The 20801-nt window shown below is 45.1% G+C and overlaps 1 protein-coding gene across 8 annotated transcripts in view; it reads left to right on the top strand.

Moving 5' to 3' along the window:
* Positions 1 to 295: 295 nt before the first annotated feature.
* Positions 296 to 20801, top strand: part of Bicdl1 (BICD family like cargo adaptor 1) — an 83671-nt gene continuing 63165 nt past the window's right edge. For 5 of the 8 annotated variants that reach the window (XR_003955719.1, XM_006530487.3, XM_006530489.3 and 2 more), the window contains exons 1-2: positions 296 to 1018; positions 7384 to 7599. Coding sequence is in view for 5 of the 8 variants with exons in the window: in XM_006530487.3 (XP_006530550.1) it covers positions 581 to 1018; positions 7384 to 7599 (654 nt within the window). In the remaining 3 variants the exon portion in view is untranslated. The remainder of the gene's footprint in view (positions 1019 to 7383; positions 7600 to 20801) is intronic. The other 3 variants (NR_151599.1, NR_151598.1, NM_001080808.2) reach the window with 1 other exon arrangement.

Below are 20801 nucleotides of genomic sequence, written 5' to 3'. Positions count from 1 at the left end.
TGCAGCAGCAGCAGCCGCCGTCGCCGCCGCTGCTGCCGCCGAGCCGGGGGACATGGAGCGCGGCTGCAAGGAGCGGCCGACGGCAGCAGCAGCAACGAGCGACGCAGCGACAGCGGAGCGCAGCCCTCCCCGTGAGGCGCCGGCCGGCCGGCGGCGGCGGCGACGGCGGCAGCAGAAGCAGCAGCGGCAGCAACAGGGCGGCTGAACCCCGGCCGCGGCGGCGATCCTTAGCGCGGCTTCTCCTCCCGCTCCGCACCCCGCCACCCCTCTTCAATCTCCCCTTCTGCCGCTCTTGCCCACCCCCGTCGTCCGCGTCCCGGGCGCGCGCCAGCAGCTGAGCCCCCCGGGGGCGGGGGCGCGTGTCGCCGGCGCGGGGGAGGGGCCGCCCGCCTGCCCGCCCGCGCGCGCCGCGCCCAGGGCTCGCGGGGACCCGGGGGGCGCGTGCCGCGGCGCAAGGCGAGGCGAAGCGCGGGGCGGCGCGGCGGGGCCCCTCCCCCGCCATCCCCATCCCCACCCCCCGCCTTGCAGCCTGGCGCGCGCCGGCCGGGCCGCACCGCTGCGGGCTCGGCGCGCGCGGGCCATGTCCGCCTTCTGCCTGGGCTTGGCCGGCCGAGCTTCAGCACCCGCCGAGCCGGACAGCGCCTGCTGCATGGAGCTGCCCGCTGGGGCCGGGGACGCAGTCCGGAGTCCCGCCACTGCTGCCGCCCTCGTCTCCTTCCCCGGAGGTCCCGGGGAACTGGAACTGGCCTTAGAGGAGGAGCTGGCGTTGCTGGCGGCCGGGGAGCGGTCGTCCGAGCCCGGCGAGCATCCTCAGGCGGAGCCGGAGTCTCCGGTTGAGGGGCACGGGCCGCCGCTGCCGCCGCCGCCTACCCAGGATCCCGAGCTGCTGTCGGTGATCCGCCAGAAGGAGAAGGATCTGGTGTTGGCGGCCCGACTAGGCAAGGCGCTGCTCGAGAGGAACCAGGACATGAGCCGGCAGTACGAGCAGATGCACAAGGAGCTGACGGACAAGCTAGAGGTGAGGACCTTCCGGCGGCATGGGTGGGGAGCTGGGGTGCCTGCCTGTCCTCCCCGTTTCCGTGCCTAGTCTACCTCGAAGAAGATCATCGAGAACGGGGAGGCAGGAGGGATAGTTTTCACCAGCATCAGCGCGTTCGTTGAGCCCACCTGCCTTTCCCACCCAGCTCGGATGTGAGTCCGTGCACGTCTCTCACCGTTGTGGGCCGTTCTATATATGTATTGTACACAGAGTCTAAAATAGAGCTTACAGTATGACTAATTTATACAGCACCAAGGCGATATCTGCACACAGAAATGAGAACATCGAGAAGCATTTAAAATATGCTTCAGGTGTTCGGAGAAGCAGTTAATCTCTAATCAGGGTGTTAGCCCAGAGCTTTCCAGTCCGGGCATTAAGGCCTCTGGATGCCCTTGTCTTAACTTTCTGGCAGAGAGTTGTGGGGAACAAGTGCCTCGAAAGGAGCTTTATATAGCTTTCAAATGCTTAGGGATTAGGGGATGTGGTTCCATTGCAGAAATCAGAGAAGGCAGGGCTCATCATGTGATTAGTTTGGGCTTCAGTAGCTATGTGTGTCTCAGTAGTACTTTCCTGTGTCCTGGGTCTTAGCATGTATGTTACTTTTAACCACTACTAAAAACATTTCCCCTCACCCACCCCTGTGGGAGGGTCGTTTCCTGGCAAAATGGTTCAGTGGGTAAGGTCACTTGCCCCAATTGGTTCCTCAGAACCCATGTGGGATGTCACTAGCAACGTGTCCTCCGGCCTACACACACACCCCAGTTAATAAATAATCCTAAGTACGTTTTCAAATGAGTAATATTTCTGTTAATTCCATGCAACAACATCGTCTACAACTGTGTTTATTGGGATTTTGCTCTTAAGCAGAAAGAGTCTTGAATGGTAACTGAGGGTACCTAGAAAAAGATAGCCATTCCAAAGTGGTAGGTTTTCAAAATAAAAAGGAGAGCAGGCTCGAGCTGTGGAAACAGCCAGGCTTTTCTGGCCCTCTGCGTTCAGCACTGTTACCCATTTTTCTTGGACTAGTTCTCCTCGTTCTCATTACGAGAACATCATAGTACAGATGTGACCAGGCCCGAAACTAGCCCTCTGTCAGGTTCTCCTCCACTGCTTCTGTTTGGTCAGAATGTGAGTGGACAAACACTTCTGCCGTGGGATTGATGTGCGTCTAGAGTCTAGTCACCTATCGAAAGTTAAATCAGAAGAAAGGAAACCAGTGAGCGGCCTGTGTTTCAGCCGGGCCCGTTATCGAGGCCTGCCGGTCGATGGACTCCTGATACATGGCTTGAAAAGTTGTCTGTGAAACCTGGGCCCGGACAGCCAGAGTACAACAGAGCTACCTTAATGAATTGACTTGTTTAGTCTCCACTTGAAGTAGAGGTCTGGAAATACAAGGGTGTCCCTTTCTTTCCAAATCAATTCGGTTACATGACACTGTAAAGTAGTGACTACCCCGGAGATGTGCGCTGGAGATTGGAAATTCCTTCAGAGAGGGACTTGAGTGAAGAAACTGTGAGCTTGAAAAGAGCATCCTATCAGTCTGATGAATGACAGATTTCATGGTGCACAGTTACACAGATCCTGGTTTCCATGTGGCGTTCTCAGTAAGGGCAGGATTTCAAAATTCCACAGCAACAAAAAGGTTCTCCTGTAAAGGGATAAATAACGACCTCTGACATTTTGTAATTGACTCCATGGGTAAGCCTAAAATAGCTTAACCTGCTTAAACTATCACTGAAGATACTATCATTGAAGACCTACACTCTTGTGCCGGTCTGCTTGTGTTAAATGCCAGTGTTAAACTTTTAAAACTCGGGGGTGGGGGTCGGGCGGCGAGGGGGCGTTGTTGCCCAGTGTCATACCTAACACTGCTGATCTGGACATGGCAAAAGTGGTCAAGGTTGTAGATTATATGTCATGTGTACTCTATCAAAACTTAAAAACAAAAGCTTACATATATTTACCCTGCTTCATATATATACGTATATATACATAAATATAGATAGATGTATGTATATGTATGTACATATATGTGTGTGTGTATATGTGTGTATGTGTATATATATATATATACATATATATGTGTGTGTATGTGTATATATACATATATATGTGTGTGCGTGTATGTGTGTGTGTATGTATGTATGTATGTTTGAAAAGCATGATTTATTTTTGAGATAGGGTCTCACCGTGTCACTGTGTTGCCCATGTTGGCCTTGAACTCCGGTACTTAAGAGATTCTCCTGCCTCAGTCCCCAACCAGCCAGACCATAGGTGTGCAGTGTACCTGACTCTAAAATTTCTTTTGTGTACACTTGAAAATATATTCACTAGTTGCTTATTAGCTAATGAATGTACTTATTTGATGATGTTGAGGGTCGCACCATCACTAAGCATATCCTGTCTGCCCATGTTAATTCATCTAGTGCTACAATTGAGAGTGACTAATTTATTCCAGTCTGTTTCATTTGATGCCTACAAGTGATTTTTCCCCATAGTTTATTCTTTTTAGATTTATTTATTTTACTTGTATGAGTGTTTGCCTGCATGTATGTATGTGTACCAGATGCATGCCTGGTGCCCACAAAGGTCAAATCGGGAACAGGAGTTACAGATGGTTGTGGGCCACCATATGGGAGCTGGGAACCAAACCCAAGTCTCTTAAAGAACAATAAGTGATTTTAAGCTCAGAGCCTCCTCTTCAGCTACCCTATTACCACTGTATTTTTTTTTGAACAAATTAGATATTGTAATGCCTGTTTAGACAAAATATTTTCTAGAGTTTAATGTAGCAGCTGTATTTTTTTGGGGAGGGGGGTTAAGACAGGGTTTCTCTGTGTAGCTCTGGCTGTCCTGGAACTCACTTTGTAGACCAGGCTGGCCTCGAACTCAGAAATCCGCCTGCCTCTGCCTCCCAAACAGCTGTATTTTTAATTAAGTACTTGGAAGTAGAAAACTAGTGTACTTTAATAAGAAGGATTTACTGTCGTCAGACATTGACATCAAACGCATTTTCTGACAAAGTGGTTTGGAGGTTAAACATGTAGTATGTGTTCTAATTCCAGGTACTGGGGGCAACATGGTGGGATCCCGTATCCAAAAATTAAAAGAAATTAGTAATAGTGGTGGTGGTCTCAGAGACTGATTTTTATATTGGTGTCATCAAAATTGTTACTTCTCTAATTTTACAACAAACAATCCATCTTCAAGATCTTTTCTGTGTACTATCTTTCTAGTTCTATGTGCCACACCTAGGATTTTATTAGTTTTTTTTTTTAATATAAAAGCATTTGATTCATTAGAGGCATATTACTGGCTTTTAATTGTTTAAAGGTTAGCATATATACGAGTTCTGTGGCTTGGCTAGGATATATTGTTCCTATGCTTCAAAGTCTAGTTGAAAGGCATTTTTGGTTGTCTCTCCTGTATCTATAATTAGCTCTCAGGATTTGAAACTGTGTATCTACCCCTGTCCTTACTGACTTTCACTTACGCTCCTGTTCTCTGGGGATTACTGTACAGATTTTTTTTTTCCCCCAGTAAGGGATGGAGGGAGATGGAAATGAGTCTCTGGGAGTCACTACTAGACTTGGAGACAGGCCCAGGACCCTGCTGTACATTCAGTGCTCGATACTCTAGAGAACAGAGCTTCCCCTCTGGTATTTTCCATAAGCCATGGCCTGAGGAGGATGCTGTTACTACTTATTTGCACAAAAATCCATTTCAACAAGTATCTGTTTTACTTAGCCTAGTAACTACTTTGTTTTAAAGATTGGTTGATTTGTTCTTTTTTTTTTCTTTAATGGTTGATTTTATTTTTAGAGAAAAGTTGGAATCATAATAGAGTATCCATGTTTTCTAAGACATCCAGGCTCATCTTTCTGCCAACATTTTACATTAACATGTGTCATAATTAATAAAATCCTTATATTTCCTAAGTCTATACCAAATGTCTTCTCTTCTGTTCCAGAATCCCATGTTACATTTCGTTTTTATGCCTTCTTAGGCTCCTCTTAGAATTTTCTTATAAGTTTGGTGTTAATTTTCAAAGTACCATATAGCCCTGGAAAATATGTGAAAATTCTCCCTAGACATCATTGATTAATTTAAAGCTTACATGAAAATATAAGTCTAGGAGAAATGTCTTAGAGTAGACCAACGGTCGAATTCTGTCCAAAAGGTCAGATTCTGCCTGCCCTTGATTAAAGGCTTGGGACACCTGAAAGGCAGAGCGCATCTCTTGTTAAATAGAAGGACTGATTAGAGCAATGAGCACCACCTGTCTCAGCCCCGCCCTCCAAGTGGGTTGGGCTGTTTGAGTTGCTTAGATGGGCTGTTCACTAGCAGCTGTCTGCTGAATATTTTTAAGTCTCTGTTCTTTTCGAGCACAAGCCTAATTTATCTGGCCTCTCGGCGACACTGTGGTTACCGAGCTCTTGCTTCTTTCTGCCTTCTGTTCAGTTGTATTCATGTTGGGTAAAACCAAGTTTCACACTTTTAGTATTGCAATCAGCTCTTTTTCATTTCTTTTGTTTGTTTGTTCTTTTGTTTTTCGAGACAGGGTTTCTCTGTGTAGCCCTGGCTGTCCTAGAACTCACTCTGTAGACCAGGCTGGCCTCGAACTCAGAAATCCGCCTGCCTCTGCCTCCCAAGTCCTGGGATTAAAGGCGTGTGCCACCACTGCCTGGTTGTAATCAGCTCTTATTTCTACCTTCTATCTTTGTGAAAATTCTAGAGTGACTAAAACATCGTTTGGAAAGTTGTACGGCATCCTGATAGCATAAGACAAACCGTTCCCAATGCTGGTCGGTGGAAGTCTCTCCCTTGGTATTCCGACTCCCACTCGCTCCAGACTGAAAGGGTTTAAGTTATAAAGCTGTGCGACTTCCGGCCTGTGGTCTAGAGCGACCGTAACCAAATGAATGGCCCCTCCTTGTGGTCAGTTCGGACGTTTTCGTGAGCACTGTCTTCGCTGATGTGCTCAGGATTTTACATGTTGGGTTGTTGTTTTTAGTCTTCCGCAAGTCCCCTCAGGCATGATACGCTTTCATCTTGGGGGAGTAAATTGGCTTTGAGAGATATTAGCAGGCCATTCAACAGAGTTAAGAGGAATAAGATGACAGGATGGGACGGGGGAATCTTGTCATTTAGGCTCACCTCAGGTTTGACAGAATGGGGCTGGCTCTCTTACGTGATGTTAGCTGACACTTGAGGTTTACAAAAGAAACATTAAAAATATATATATATTATATATAGAGAGAAAGATAAGTTTATTTTAGGGTGTCGAAATAGTTTACTTTAGGGTGTCGAAATAACTGTACTCCAGCCCTGACTGAACCGTAGCCTTAGGAAGTGAGAGCCACGTCAGTACCATTTTGTTTTTGAGACTGGATCTCTCACTGTAGCCTGAGGAGGCCTCTCCCTCGTGGCAGTCTTGCCTGAGCTTTCCCGCGGCTGGATTACCGCGTGAACCACCATGCCCAGCTTAAGTCAGTGTATTTTGAAGAGTTACACGAGAACTTTGCTAAGCTCACCGAGGGTTGGGACTCTAGTCAGACTCAAGTGTCGGTTTGGTATTAGACACACTGCTTGGCATTGGACATCGGTGCTTCCCTCACACAAATGGAAAGGTGTGCTTGTTTCTGTCACGCCAAGGGACTCCTTTTTGATTGAGTTGTTACTTCAGAACATCTTTGTCACAGCATTTTATTATCGCCCTCCACTGGCATGGAAGCCCATGAAGACAAAGACACAACCCAGGCAACACATACATAAAATTAGGCCCGAAACTGAACTTGCCTTGAAACTTTTGAAATGTAGTAGTATCGTGTATATATAAGCTGTGATTTGGAGTACTAAATATATCGGGTAACTTAAACACAAATCAGCTCCCCCCACTTTCTCGTCCTGACCCTGAACTAGTCGCTTCTTGGCTTGTAACTGTCAAGCATAAAAGATGGCTCCAGGAGAGGCCTCTTTTTAAAAGGTATCGAACATTTTGGTTGCCGGGCTCATTTTTAGTTGTTTAAATTTGTAGTTTAATCCAACGATGACTTGTTAAATTGCAAGTGAATTCCCAAGTCCAGAACCAGGTCTTGCCCAGGGAGAATAAACAAAACATTAAGTGTATCCAGTAGGAATGCTGTTTTCTTTGTGAGACAAGTCCTGTGTTCTAGAAGAGAATATTTTTGTAACTGTGAATTGGGCAACATGCCCTGTGTGGCAGGGTGTTTTGTTGTGTTCCCTGTCTGGGGGAAAAAATGTGAAAACGGAAAAGAAAAAAAGGCTAGAAATTTTCATGTTTTTAATCCTCTTTTTTTATTTTTTTTTATTTTTGGCCCCAGCACCTAGAACAAGAGAAACATGAACTGAGAAGGCGATTCGAGAATCGAGAAGGGGAGTGGGAAGGACGGGTGTCTGAGCTGGAGACGGACGTGAAGCAGCTACAGGATGAGTTGGAGAGGCAGCAGCTCCACCTTCGGGAAGCAGACCGAGAAAAAACACGAGCTGTCCAGGAACTGTCAGAACAGAACCAGAGGCTGCTGGACCAACTCAGCAGGGTGAGTCACAGGGATTTAACTATAAAAGAGTAAAGGAGAAACTGCTTCTCTGGGCTGGTAGGATGTGTGTGCTTGGAGCCATTCTGATCTCCTTCCTCCCAGTGATTACGGAGTTGAACTACATGCCCAGGTGATAACAGGCAGAGTAAAGGAGTCTGGAGCCAGGCCATGACTAGGCTGTCTGTAAGCCGTGGTCTCTCCACCTGGGCCTCTTCTCATCTGCAATGGATGATATCTGTATCCGTTAGAGCCTTAAAGATCTGTACCAGGGCAAGTCCGTCGTCACTTGTAGAATGGTTAATCATTAATGCAATACTTAGAGGTGCTGTCTTTAGCGGAACAGCTTGGGAAAATGAGTATACATTGTGAAAAGAGGGTCCATAAATACGTTTTATCACCACATCAAGTAAATAATAATCCTTACACGTTTAGATAGACATGTAAGATAGTGTCAGAAGTGTAATTAATTAAGGTCAAGATAAATCATTGTGAAGAATGTGGTTGACAATTGAATGAGCAGAAATCTAATTTAAATAAAGTACATTTCTTTTAAATATGGGAATGGTCTATAAATTCTCATTTAAAAAAAATCAAATAAGACCTGGTAAATCTAGGTGGTGGTGGCACACATCTTTAATCCCAGCATTTGGGAGGCAGAGGCAGGCAGATCTCTGAGTTGGAGGCCAGCCTGGTCTACAGGGCGTGTTCTAGGATAGATAGGGCTACACAGAGAAACTGTGTCTCAAACAAACAAAAACAAAAAAAAAGACAGGGGTTTACTCTTGCACCTCAGTCCTTCTCGTAGGTTAAAAACAAAACTAGCTGTTCTTTAGTTACTAGGAAAGCTGTGGCCACTTGTCCCAGTCTAATCCTGTGCCCTCTGTGGTCTTGGAGACAGGCTAGAGGCAGCTGTGGTAAATCCCCAGCTCTGGCACTGAGGTGATAGTTGACTGCTCAGACAGTATTTACTGAGGCTGTCCCCGTTGATTGCTTTGCTTTGGGATTGTGAGGCAAATTTGAGTCCCTTCCTGACTTCTGAAGTGTGAGCTAAACACTGTTAGTGGGGAGAGGAAGAAGAGGAAGAGGGGATGCCTGGTAACTTGAGAAACAGCAGCTTGCAGAAATCCCAGCAAATCTGAGAAAGGTGAGAGCACAGGTGGGAGGGCCAGGAGCTTCCCTGATGTCTTCCTCTTTCTGCCACCACTGGATCTGAGTATCCAGAAGACATTTCTTGGGCCAGCTTCATAGCAGCATTTCTGGATCAGCTCTGAAACCCTTTTTAGTACTGGGAAGGGAATCTCTATCCTTGTAAAAATTTTATAGGTTTTTGAGTCTTTCATTCATTATTCATGAAAGATTAACCAGAGAAGTCTGGCCGGATTGCTTTATTTGTTTAAAAACATTTAATAGAATCCTGAGCAAGTGTTTCGAGTGAAATTTATGTAATGGAATTCCAAATTTTCAAACAAACAAACAAATAAACACCACAGAGCAACCAAAGGGAAATTAAATTTTCTTGGGCAAAGTTCATACGACAAATGTGGATTCAACCCTGCTGGTTCTGTGATCTGGTGAGAGACAGATGAACAGAGTGGAAGAATTCAGAACATGGACGCTAACGTGCTGCAGCACACAACTTAGAATTTGACTCTGCTCGTTGTTCGTGCCTCGGTTTCCTTAACTGTAAAGTGAAGTTAAACTTTGTGCTGCAGACGAGCACTGTTGAAATGTGTGCTGTGGGTATGGCTCGGTGCCAGAAGGCTTGCCCAGCTCCCCAGCGAGGCCCTGTGTTTACCTTCTGCTACCCTGGTTCTCAACTCTGTGGGTAGTGACTGCTCTGGGGTCCAACGCCCTTTCACAGAGGGATCGCCTGACACCATCAGAGAACACCGGTATTCACATCATGAAGTATGGAGGAAATTCATTTTATGGTCGGGGTCAGCACAGCATGAGGAACTGTATTAAATGGCCGCGGCGTTAGGAGGGTTGAGAACCAGTGCACTAGAAGAGGGGACAGGAGAAATGCGGTGTGTCTGTGTTGATCTGCACGTGCCGGTGCGGATTGTTCACCAAAGCGGTGTCTCAGGGTTGTCCTGTTGCCTGATTTCACTGTAGAGGCCTGGTGATGCGCTTCCAGATGTTTCCACTAGATCTAGATTCTTGTTATCCTCTCCTGGCCTTGAGTGGAGGCCCTGGTGGTTTTGTGGCTTCCTCTCCTTGCTGCTTGGAAGCAGGACAAGTCCCTGAGGTTCCCAGCAGCAGCAAGTTTAGATTGCATTTTATTATTGTTTTATTAACTGGGTGTTCAGGAGCCAGAGGAGCTAAGTACTTTGAAGGGAATTAAATTCTCATAGGACAAGATAGCAGCCACCAGAAGTGGTAGAAGGCCATGGGTTGGTTGTTGTGTTGTTTTGTTTTGTTGTGTTTTTTGGGGGGTTTGCAATGAATGTGTGTAATGAAGCTGGCGTGGTTGCTTTTTTTCCTTCAAGGCAGGGCTTTTCTGTTTAGCCCTAGATGTCCTGGGATTCTCTCTGCAGACCAGGCCCACCTTGAAGTCAGAGATCTGCTTGCCTCTGCGCCCCACCCCCACCCCCAGTGCTGGCACTAAAGGCATGTGCCACCATATCTTTTTATAACCATGTAATAAGTACATAATGTCAAAAATATATTTCTTCAACATACTCCAGTGTATTTGCTTTGGCTGCCATACTCTCCAGCACTTAACAGTAAACAGAGCAGCAGCTGTATTGAGATGTAATCCGTACACATATATGTTACCCTTTAAAAGTGTGCAGTCCAGGGTGGTGCTTACCGTTTACAGAGTGATGCAGCCATCACTACTGGCTATTTAGAGAATGTTTCACCTTTCCAAAAGGAATGCTGTAGCCGTTAGCAGCCACTTTTGTTACAATCCAAAAGCTCCATGTCTCAAGCCCTGGCTTTTACTCTACCCCCATCACCAATTCCCGTGTTTTCCCTTGCTTTCGACTTTTTATTCAGTGGCAATTTGTGTGTGACTTCTTTTACTTAGTGTTGGATTTACCAGATTCATCCATGTTGAAGCATGTATCAATACTTCACCCCGTGTTATGACGGAGAAATAGCGCATTGTTACATGTAGCCGTTGGTTTATCCATTCACAAGCTGACCCACGTTTGCCTGTCTATTCTTGGTTAGTATGAATAAAGCTGCCATGAGTGTTCGTGGACCTATTTTGTATGTACACAGATCTTTTTTAGCCTAAATGGAATGTTGCCAATATATACCCCATGAGCTTCTAGCGCCTCATTATTATGAGGAAAGGAATTGATAGCACTCTCATTTTACATCTGGGAAAACTTCAGGGAAGAAAGATACATGACTTGATTAAGTTTCTTTCAATTCAGGACTGATTAGATTTTCTGTACCCTCCATTCCAGACTTCTAAGGCAGCAATTAAGATCACAGGCTTTGAAGCCAGACAGCCCTGGGGCCAAACACCAATTCTGGCATTTACTAGGTGGTTGAATGCAGGAAAGTTATTTTACCTTCAGTGTCCTCCTTTATAGAGTGGAAACAGCTATGTTATTATTAACCAGGTCGTGTTGTGATGAATAAGTAATAAGTGTGTGCAAGGTTCAAACCACAGTGTCTAGTGTGTGGTGAGTGCTTGATAAATGGCAGCCATCCTAATTGTCATCTCTCGTGTGGACGGGCTTCCTGCATCTGCTGAGACTCAGATGTCTTAATCATGGAAGAATATGAAGTAGAAAAGTAAAAACCACCCCAGGTGTGGTGATGTAACCCCTAATCTCAGCACTTGGAGACAGAGGGGCAATGGATCTCTGAGTTTGAGACCAGCCTCATCTACAGAGTGAGTTCCAGGATAGCCAGGAGTACGCAGAGAAACCCTGTCTCAAAAACAACAACAAAACCAGCCAGACAAACAAAATGTTTAAAAAAAAGTTATTATATATTATAAGTTCATGAGAGTTTTTCATTTTACTACGTAACTGGTGGGGATTGTGTTTTTGAAATGCAAAGGTCTCCCTATGTAACTCAGGTGAGTTTTGAACTTGGGATCTTCCCATCTCAGCCTCTCAACTCGGATTCTAAGCATGCTCCATCATGATGGTTTTTTGGTTTTTCTTGTTTGTTTTGTTTTTGTTTTAATTTTACCATTGCCTACAATATTTAGTGGTTAGATTGATAATCAGAATTAAAAGTGAGGTAGGAACTGATTGTATTTTATTCTGTAATACCCTACATCTTCTGGGCATTGTTCCATATGCTGGAGTTATCTTCTCCAATTTATTTGGTCATTTGGACAAAATATTCCTGAGTTCTCTCTGAAGTCTATCCTTTTTTTTTTTTTTTTTAAACTCAGGCTGAGATATCTGAGCAGAGTGTAAATTCACTTTCTAAATTAGAAAGTGACACCACAGTAGCGGTTGTCAGTAAGTTTAATACAGTGGCTCTCAACCTGTGGGTCATAACCCCTTTAGGAGTTGACTGACCCTTTCACAGGAGTCGTCCACGACTGTCAGAAAACACAGATAATTTATATTACAACTCATAACAGTAGCAAAATTACAAGTATGGAGTAGCAAGAACATAATTTTATGGTTGGGGGTCACCACAACATGAGGAGCTGTGTTAAAGGGTCACAGCATTAGGAAGGTTGAGAACCACTGGTTTAATAGGACCTGGTAGGTACTCTCATAACTACATAGCCACAGCAGAAAGAGTACAGTGAGGCTTGCCGGAGAGGAAAGACACAGCAGTGCTCTTTGCTTGGGTTAATATCTTCTGAGGTTAAATTGGAGGGTTGTTGGAAATCCTACTACATAGTGTCTGGTGCTAGAGCGTCTTTCCCAGATAGCAACAGTAAAGATGTGATTTCTGCTCTTTGGAGAAGTCTGCATCAAGACGCTGTTGGGCACCCTGGAATGTCCCTAAAGCTCACTTGCCAGCGGAAAGCCAGAGCAGTGATCTGAAGGATGTGGAAAGAGCCTGGTTTCTAATAACAGCCACAGCAGTAATAGCAGGCTGCTGTTAGGCTTCTCCATCTTCAGAGGCACTTGCAGTAAGATATTATTTTCAAAATGAATCTCAGTGGTGTTGGGAACTTTAGTCAGAGGTAAAATAAGGCATTTCCACATTTATATTCAACACTGCTCACACGCGATCTGAAACATGAGCGACAGGCTTCAGCACCTGTTGACCAAAGACTGGAAAAACCAATTGATTTCTTCCAGAGAACAAGATTTAAAATTGCTTAGGGAATTCTGAGCTTTTCCCTCCTCAAGTGTATAGCTCTAGAGTTTAAAGAAATTGGTTAGGTCATCACTTTAAACATTTGCCTGGGTTTTATGATGATGTATCAATTACATCAGTCCCTCTCCTCCCTCCTGTGCACCGCCAGCCTACCGCCAGCATTAGAACCACAGGCTGGATCTAGACCCACTTTACTTACTAAGGGCCACCCAGGATTTCAGTTCTCTACAGGACCGAATTAGGTGGTGGTAGTGACTCTTAGGATGGAGTTATCAGATAGATGTTTGCTTTGTCTACTTAAAAACTTAACAAAATAAGACTACCAGTTATTTGGACCTAGGACCCCATTTTAGTTTGTTTACGTTTATAAAGAGGGCTGGAGAGATAGTTCAGGGTTAAGAGCTCTTGCTGCTCTCGACAGGACCCAGGCTTGATTCCTAGCACCTGTATGACTTCCCATAACCATGGACAACTCCAGTTCCAGGGCATCTGGTGCCCTCTTATGGCCCCCACTGGTCCCAGATATGTACACAAGCATGCATTGAGGCAAAAATACCCATACACATAAAGTAAAATTTAATTTGTCTACATTTGTAAAGACCTTTTCTCCAAATAAGTTGACATTCTGACAAAATGGCATTGGGACTTTAAAAGAGGACACAGTCCAACCCATGGTAACATTTTGGGATAGTGGATCCTATCTGGTGCTGTCTGAGGGAGATATTCTTGGTAATGCCCGCTTCTTGAAGGGTTCTGCTCTCTTTCTAACACACTTATACACTATAAAGACTCAAACCTCTAACACCACACAGCCAAGGACCAGTGGGGAGATACCTAGAATACTTTATCCCTTGGGAAAGTTCTAAGTCCACCGACCTCTTTTTCTCCTCTAAGGACTTGCCCACATTCTGTTCTCCTAAGTGACGGGGTTCATTTTTGGTGGTGGGGTTTTGTTTAACTCGGAATCCAGTTCAGTCAGAGGTTATGTCTGAGACGACATCTGGAGAGAGAGGCAGCATCCCTGGAAGAGCCAGAGTTCATGGGAAGCCAGGACCATCTCTGTTTACTCTGCTCTGTGTAAACAAGCATCCATGAGGATGGGCAGTCAATAAAAGGTTGTTGGTTGCCATTAAATAATTTTAAATAGGTTCTAAATAGCCTGTTTAGAACTATACTTTTTTGAAGACTAACCCCTATGCTATAATGTGAGGCATTTCATATTCACACAAAATATATTTGAAACCCAGTGGTCAGAGCAACCATGGGTGTCAGTACTTGGGCTGGTGAGCCTTAGAAGAGAGTGGTGACGTGGTTGCTTAAAAAGCTAGTGCGGTCTTCATAGGTACTGGGGAGATTGTGAAATGCCTAAAGCTGCTGTGAACTGAGAAGAGTGGTGAACTGTGGTGTGGATTTGCAGCCCGCAGGTCTCCAGTTGAACAGTGGTGTGCCTCCCTGCTCTGTGGGCCAGTGGCTCTCTGGGTGAGTAGCTGCTAGCCTTCTCATATGGGAAGTGAACATTCTAGCTTTTCACCAGAAATGTTCTAGTCCTGTGGGAGACTTGGCCTTTGGTTTGGTGGATCCCTGCTGTCTTCCACCCTCTCTGGAGCATGTACTATGGACCAAAGAGCACCCCAGTTCCATGCTGTGCTCATCATTCTTACAGACCACGGTGGTCTGTGGTTTGGAGGGGGCAGCAGCAGAAGTGACCTGGGGACGGCTGCCTCATCGAGGTTGTGCGGTTCCTTCCTGTGAAGCCCTGATGGCTTCTTACTAAAGTAAAAGTCCTGAGAATTCACCTTTCCCCTTCTCATTTGTTCTGCATTAGGGCTGTAATCTCTTTGCTCATTTTCACGGGGCACACCCTGTAAATTGTTTCTTCTCACTGTAACCATACAGGCACCTCCCCAATTTCTCACACCCAGGACCCGTCATGCACCTGGTTTCTCTGGCTATGAGCAGATCTAAGTATACCTAAAGATCTAAAGTGCAAAGCTGATTTGTGACAGTGTATGAAAGGGCTGTTCCAACGGCTGCATGAAGCCAAAAGAGGCTGTCATCATGGACTCACTGAGGCAGTAGAGTGGTTCAAAGGTTTCCTTTGGGACTAGAGGGAGCATGGTGACATATATTCAGAGGGATTGTCTAAAGATGGTCATGGAGAAATGGAAATGAAGACCCACTCTCGGCCGTTCAGGTGAAGCCGGGTGGTCTGAAGTTTCTGTGTGCGAGGTCTCAGCCTCTGAAGGGTGTTCTTTAAGTGCACTGTGCTGTCACTAGCTAGGGAGGGTGGCTTCAAGTTTCTCAAGTTTTACAGATTTTTACTTTTATATATTTTCGGGGATTAAATCCAGGGTAGATTTAAAACTGGTCTGTAGGCAGTCTTCATTAATCAAGATTGGCATGGGAGAGGCCAGCCCACTGTGGGCGGTGCTATTCCTAGGCAGGTGCTCCTGAGTTGTATAAAATAAGCTGAGCAAGCCAGTAAGGAAATAGTGTTCCTCCATGGTCCTCTCGTCAGTTCCTGAGTTCCCTTCATGCTGGACTACAGCTGTGAGCCAGTTGTATAACCCTTCCTTCCCCGTGCTTTTGGTGGTAGTGCAGTACAAAGCACTCCCTTGCCCTAACCCCTCCCCACCCCCACACCTACAAAGAGCAGCTACTCCTGCGGGTTGCTGTCTGTGAGATGTGAGGTGTCTAGGAGGAAGTTGATGCAAGCAGGTGCTTTGTCTGTTTCCTGCCTCCTGGAAGAGGCCACCCCTGGTCAGCTTTTGCTGCTGTCGAACTCCTACGGAACAAACATACTTGGCACACGAGCCAAAAGAAATCTTTCTTTCCTGAAAAGACTTCATTTTTCTCTGAAAAATGAACAGTTGATTTGAGGTTAGCAGCTTCTGGTACATTCCCTGAAACAGCTCTTTACCAGGTCCCCTTTTCAGGATTTCCGTCTTTAACACAGTGGCTGCTGTAGGAGTCGTTCTGTGTGGGTGATGCATAGCTGGCCTTGCCCTTGGGACATTTTACAGTGAGTAACAGCTGCTCGTCAGAGGTATCGTCGATGGCCCAAATGGCTCCAGTTCTTTTTGAGCTGGTGTATTACTTGCCTTTAATACCAGCACTCAGAGGCAGGTGGTTCTCTGCCTGTTGAAGGCCAGCCTGGTCTAGATAGGGAGTTCCAGCTAAGCCTGGGCTACACAGTGAGACCCTGTCTTAAGACAATAAAACAACAGACACAACAACAGACACCTGTTGCATTAGCAGGTGTTGTTTGTTTGCTTATTTTTGTCTGTTTTTGTTTTGTGGCGTAGGAAAATGACAGTTTTCAGTCACCCTCCCATGTAAGAACAAACTTAGTAGGTTTGGGGTGTAGCAAGGATAAAGCGTTTGCCCAGCGTACCTGGAGCCCTGGGTTCCATCCTTACGCAGCCCACACAGCACAGGGCATCCCTTTTGAATGCCTCTGCTCCGACCCCACCTGGGTTGGAAGGACCGCACAGGGTTTTCCATTAGGAATCCAAGGAGCCCTGGTTTTTGACGCTTATTTGAAGTCTCACATACCAGTTAACGGCTGCTTTGAAATTGGCTTTTGTATCTGTTCAGGGATGGAGAGTCAGGAAGAAAGAATTCGCCTCTTCATGTATATTCCTACCTGGACTGATTTCTTGGACATTTGAGGTGATACTGGTTGGTGGATGCTGTTTTGTATTGCCTTAGCTCCAGAGACTCTGAGTCTCAGGTTCAATTTTAACAGTTCCTGTGCATCATATCAAAGATGTTCTAGAATGATCGGAAAGTGTTGATCACGACAGCTAATCGAGAACAGATTTGCCTACAGCAGTATTCATCTCTGAAGTCAGTTCCAGCATTTCTCGAGGGTTGCCGTGGCTAATTAGTAAGTTAAACATGAGGTGGTAATTGCATATTCTTTAAGCATATGGGTGTTTCTATTGGTAAGTGTTGTCTTCACTGTGGAAGCCTGTTCTTAACTACTTACACTGGGAGAGTGTGGCCGGGTCTGAATATTCCAAGTTATTGAATGTAGCTGTATATAGCTCTAACTTTGTTTTTTACGAAAAAGAGAGCCTAGGTTCTAGCATATTAGGTCTAAAATTTGGAGTTTGGCTCAAGGGTCAAATGATTTTGTGTGGATAGAGAGCACAGTGTTGCTAGATTTACCTGGGAAACTAGCATTTCATGAGATGTGGGTTTCCTTGTCTCTTGTAAACTATTCAGTAGATCAGAAAGGTGAAGCCAGTTAAGTGCCTGCCTGGCCACTGTGAGCCTGCGACCTTTCGCACCGGGCACCTGGGTTTAAATGGCAAGAAGTTCGCAGGCAGAGGAGAATTAAGTGGCACCGAGAGCAAACTGTGTGCTGTTTTTTGGCATCTGTGCCACCCGGCCATCGGCTTCAGTCATAAAATACCTGCCCCAGTGAAAAACAAAACTGTGTTTGGTGACTAAGTACAGTCATTAGGAAAGCAGGTGATTATCAGTGGGAGGGGAGGCCCTAGGTCCTGTGAAGGCTTGATGCCCTAGTGTACAGGAATGCTAGGGCGGTGAGGAGGGAGTGGGTGGGTGGAGGAGCACCTTCATAGAAACAGGGTAAGGGGAGATGGGATAGGGGGTTTTTACAGAGGGGAAACCGGGAAAGGTGATAACATTTGAAATGTAAACAAATAAAATATTCAATTAAAAATACTGAATTGGTTCATGTGCATAAAAAGAAAAGCAGGTGATTTTTAGACATAGGGATCCTATCTTTGCTGTTTCTCTTTAGAGTCTGGGGCAATACCAGAGCTATGTCACACAGTTTAGAGTGCTAAGAGAACGAACATCTAACATCTGGACCAGTGGCTTTTCACATCTGTACTTTTTAAATTTTTGAATGCTTTGAAAAACATTACAAAAGCAGACATGGACTCTGAGACCCATGCACACATCCATTTAACCCTGAGACCATGAAGGGCTCAGCTGGGCTGCCAGCTGACCTCACTGTGGAGACGCTGTCCTGCAGCCTGTCTCACCATGATCTCTGTTACTAGGGAGGATTGTGTCGGTAGGCTGTGGACAAACCAGTTGCATCGGTAACTACTTATTTAAATTGCATTAAGTATTCAAAATCAAAATTAAGTCCACAAGGATCATTACTAAGCCTGCCACCATGCTTATCCTTAGATTTTAAGTTACTGTTAAAAGATCTGTTTCTATTGCAGTTATACATTTAAATGTGTGTTAATTTTCAGTTATTTTGCATTAGTGTAAGATTGCTTTACTTGTTCTGTTTGTTGGGCCGTCTCATCAGATTTACTCTACTCTCCATCATATCATTAAGAAAACCATTGCTTAAATTAGTGGTTCTCAGGAGCCCCTGAGCTCCAGGAGTGCTCAGTAAGCACTGTGCGGATGCCTGAAGCGTCGGATGATCTCCCCTGGTTCAATTTCACCCTGAGCATTTTTCTCTTTTATATACTGAGGCTCTATGTAAAAGTGTATGTGGGAGAAATAGATAGTTTTTTGGTTTTTTTTAGCTGATAATTATAGAAAAACATGGCTTGTGAGTCACTAGACTATTGCTAGTAAAGGAAGCGCCTTGGGGAAGTTAAATGACTTGCAGAAGTTTGTGGTCCCAGCCCTTTGCTCTCCCAGTGGGACTCCTGTTGACTATACAGGTAAAATAAGCCACCTCTTTGGGAATAAACAATACTGATTAAGGAAAAAAAGACAGGGGTTGTGTTCAGTATGTGCTGATGAGTCACTCAGTTATGGCTTTGTCAGTTAATGCTGGCATCGTTGCAGCATATAAACCCTGAGTCTGTCAGGCATCCTCTGGGATGGATTCAACCATCTCGACATCTCCTTGTGTCTTGTAACCACGCTCCATGGGTGGGTCCCAAATATACAGCAGAGCAGAAAACCTGGAAGATTTCTCTGGGCCATACATGGAAGTTAGGGTCTTGCTTTTATTGCTTGGATGTTCATTCAGAGCTCAGGAACAGGGGCACATTTAGTTCCTGCGGGAGATGGGATGTACAGGCCAGTTCTGTGCCTAGGAGAAGGACTGGAGAGGCAGGCAGTCCTCAGGGTTGGTGGAGAGGATTCTGGACTTGGATTTTTCTGGAGTTGAGTGGCTATGATTCTTCTAGTCTAGTTAGGTGGCATTCCAAGGCACCAATGGTTGTAATGGGATTTCAGGATTTGTTGCTGTGGTGTTACGGGGTTTGTTTTTGTTGTCCTCATCGTTATTTTGTCGTTCCCAGCCCCCTTTGGAGCTGAGAACTGAACCTAGGACCTTGCAAGTCCTCCACCACTGAACTAAAGCCCAATCCTGTGGTGGGGGTGGTGGGGTTGGGGTTAGGGTTTTTTGTTTGTTTGTTTTTTATTTTTCTGCCATTTTAACCCAAATAGGGAAACTTGGACTTTTTTATATCAGATAATATCTCTGGTAGTGAGAGAATTGTTTTGAAATTGATCCTTACACCAACCTACCCACCCCCGCCTAGGGTGTTTTTCAGCTTGCTCTATGATAAGGTAAATCCATTCGTGGTTATGTTAATTAAGTAAGGTGACTGTTAGAACAGATAAACACGGAGTTTCTTCCCCTCCTTTCAAGCCTTTTCCCCAACAGTTGAGTTGATTTTATGTACTTGAGGGTTTTGCCTGCATTCACGGCTGTCAGGGTGTCGGGTCTCCTGGGACTGGACTTAGAGACTGTTGTGAGCTGCTGAGCAGGTGCTGGGAATTGAACTCAGATCCTCTGGTAGAGCAGCCAGTGCTCTTAACAGCTGCGCCATCTCCCCAGCTCCCAAACACTGATTTCAACGGCTTCACATAATCAAAATTTATTACTCATTTTAATAAAGTATTCTGTTTAACCTAAAGGGAAAATAACACTGTATTTTACAGGAAAGTATTGATTTGGGAAACAGAAGAACTGGGTTTTTAGCCTGTTTGCTCTGTTCTGATTCTGAGTGACTCTGTATCTCAGTTTCTGTGTTAGTCAAATGAGGGGGCTGAGGACTGGCTCCCCTGCTCTCTGAACCTCTGTGTGTGAGGTCGCTATGAAAGAGAAAGTTCTTGGGGAAAACACACAGGATGTGGTACATTGTGAATCCGGGGGCCTTGTAATGTTACCTTCTTTGCATATAGAAAATATTCCTCCTTTGGAACAGTGATAGCTTTTTCCGTAGGTAGCCCGACAAAATTTATTTTCCATTGTGAGCAAAATACATAAGGTCCTTTCCAAACATACCATTAGTGATATCAGGAATGGGCTGTTTACGTGTGTTTCCCAGTTAAAACTAGGCATCGTAGAACCAAGGTTGCACAAGAACCAGGGTTGCATGAGGCTGCCATTCTCCAGCTTCCTACAAATACGTCAGTCCCACACCAACCTACCCACCCCCGCCTAGGGTGTTTTTCAGCTTGCTCTATGATAAGGTAAATCCATTCGTGGTTATGTTAATCACGATCAGTTATGATCAGTTGCATTCTTGTCTACAAGTTCACAGTCGTGAGAATTCCTCTACACACCTCTAGTCATCAGTTGCTAGGTTACAGCTTTTTACATTGTCCCAGTCTGCTGATGTTGCTATGGAAACCAGTGATTTCTCTTTCTATGACACTGTTCTGATAAGGCTCAGAGTGAAAAACATGTAATTGTATGTCAGAGATGTTGTAGAGTAAGTTCTTCCATTTACAACATTAACATTGGCAGATACAGGTTCTGTATATTGTAATATTATCTGAGTTTAAGAAATGATATATTAGCTGAATGCTTGACATAATCCACCACTTAAAGCCTGAATTGCATTGTATGATACAGAAACAAAACTAACATGATAATATGAATGAGACCTGCTGTCCGGTGTCCAGCTCATAATCCACACGTACCAACCTTGCACCTCCATGCTAAGGCTGAACGTAAAATAAACCATTATCCTTGACATTAC

The sequence above is a fragment of the Mus musculus genome, chromosome 5 (assembly GCF_000001635.26).
Source record: "Mus musculus strain C57BL/6J chromosome 5, GRCm38.p6 C57BL/6J".
NCBI lineage: Eukaryota > Metazoa > Chordata > Mammalia > Rodentia > Muridae > Mus > Mus musculus.
This window is presented reverse-complemented; position numbering and strand designations above follow the sequence as displayed.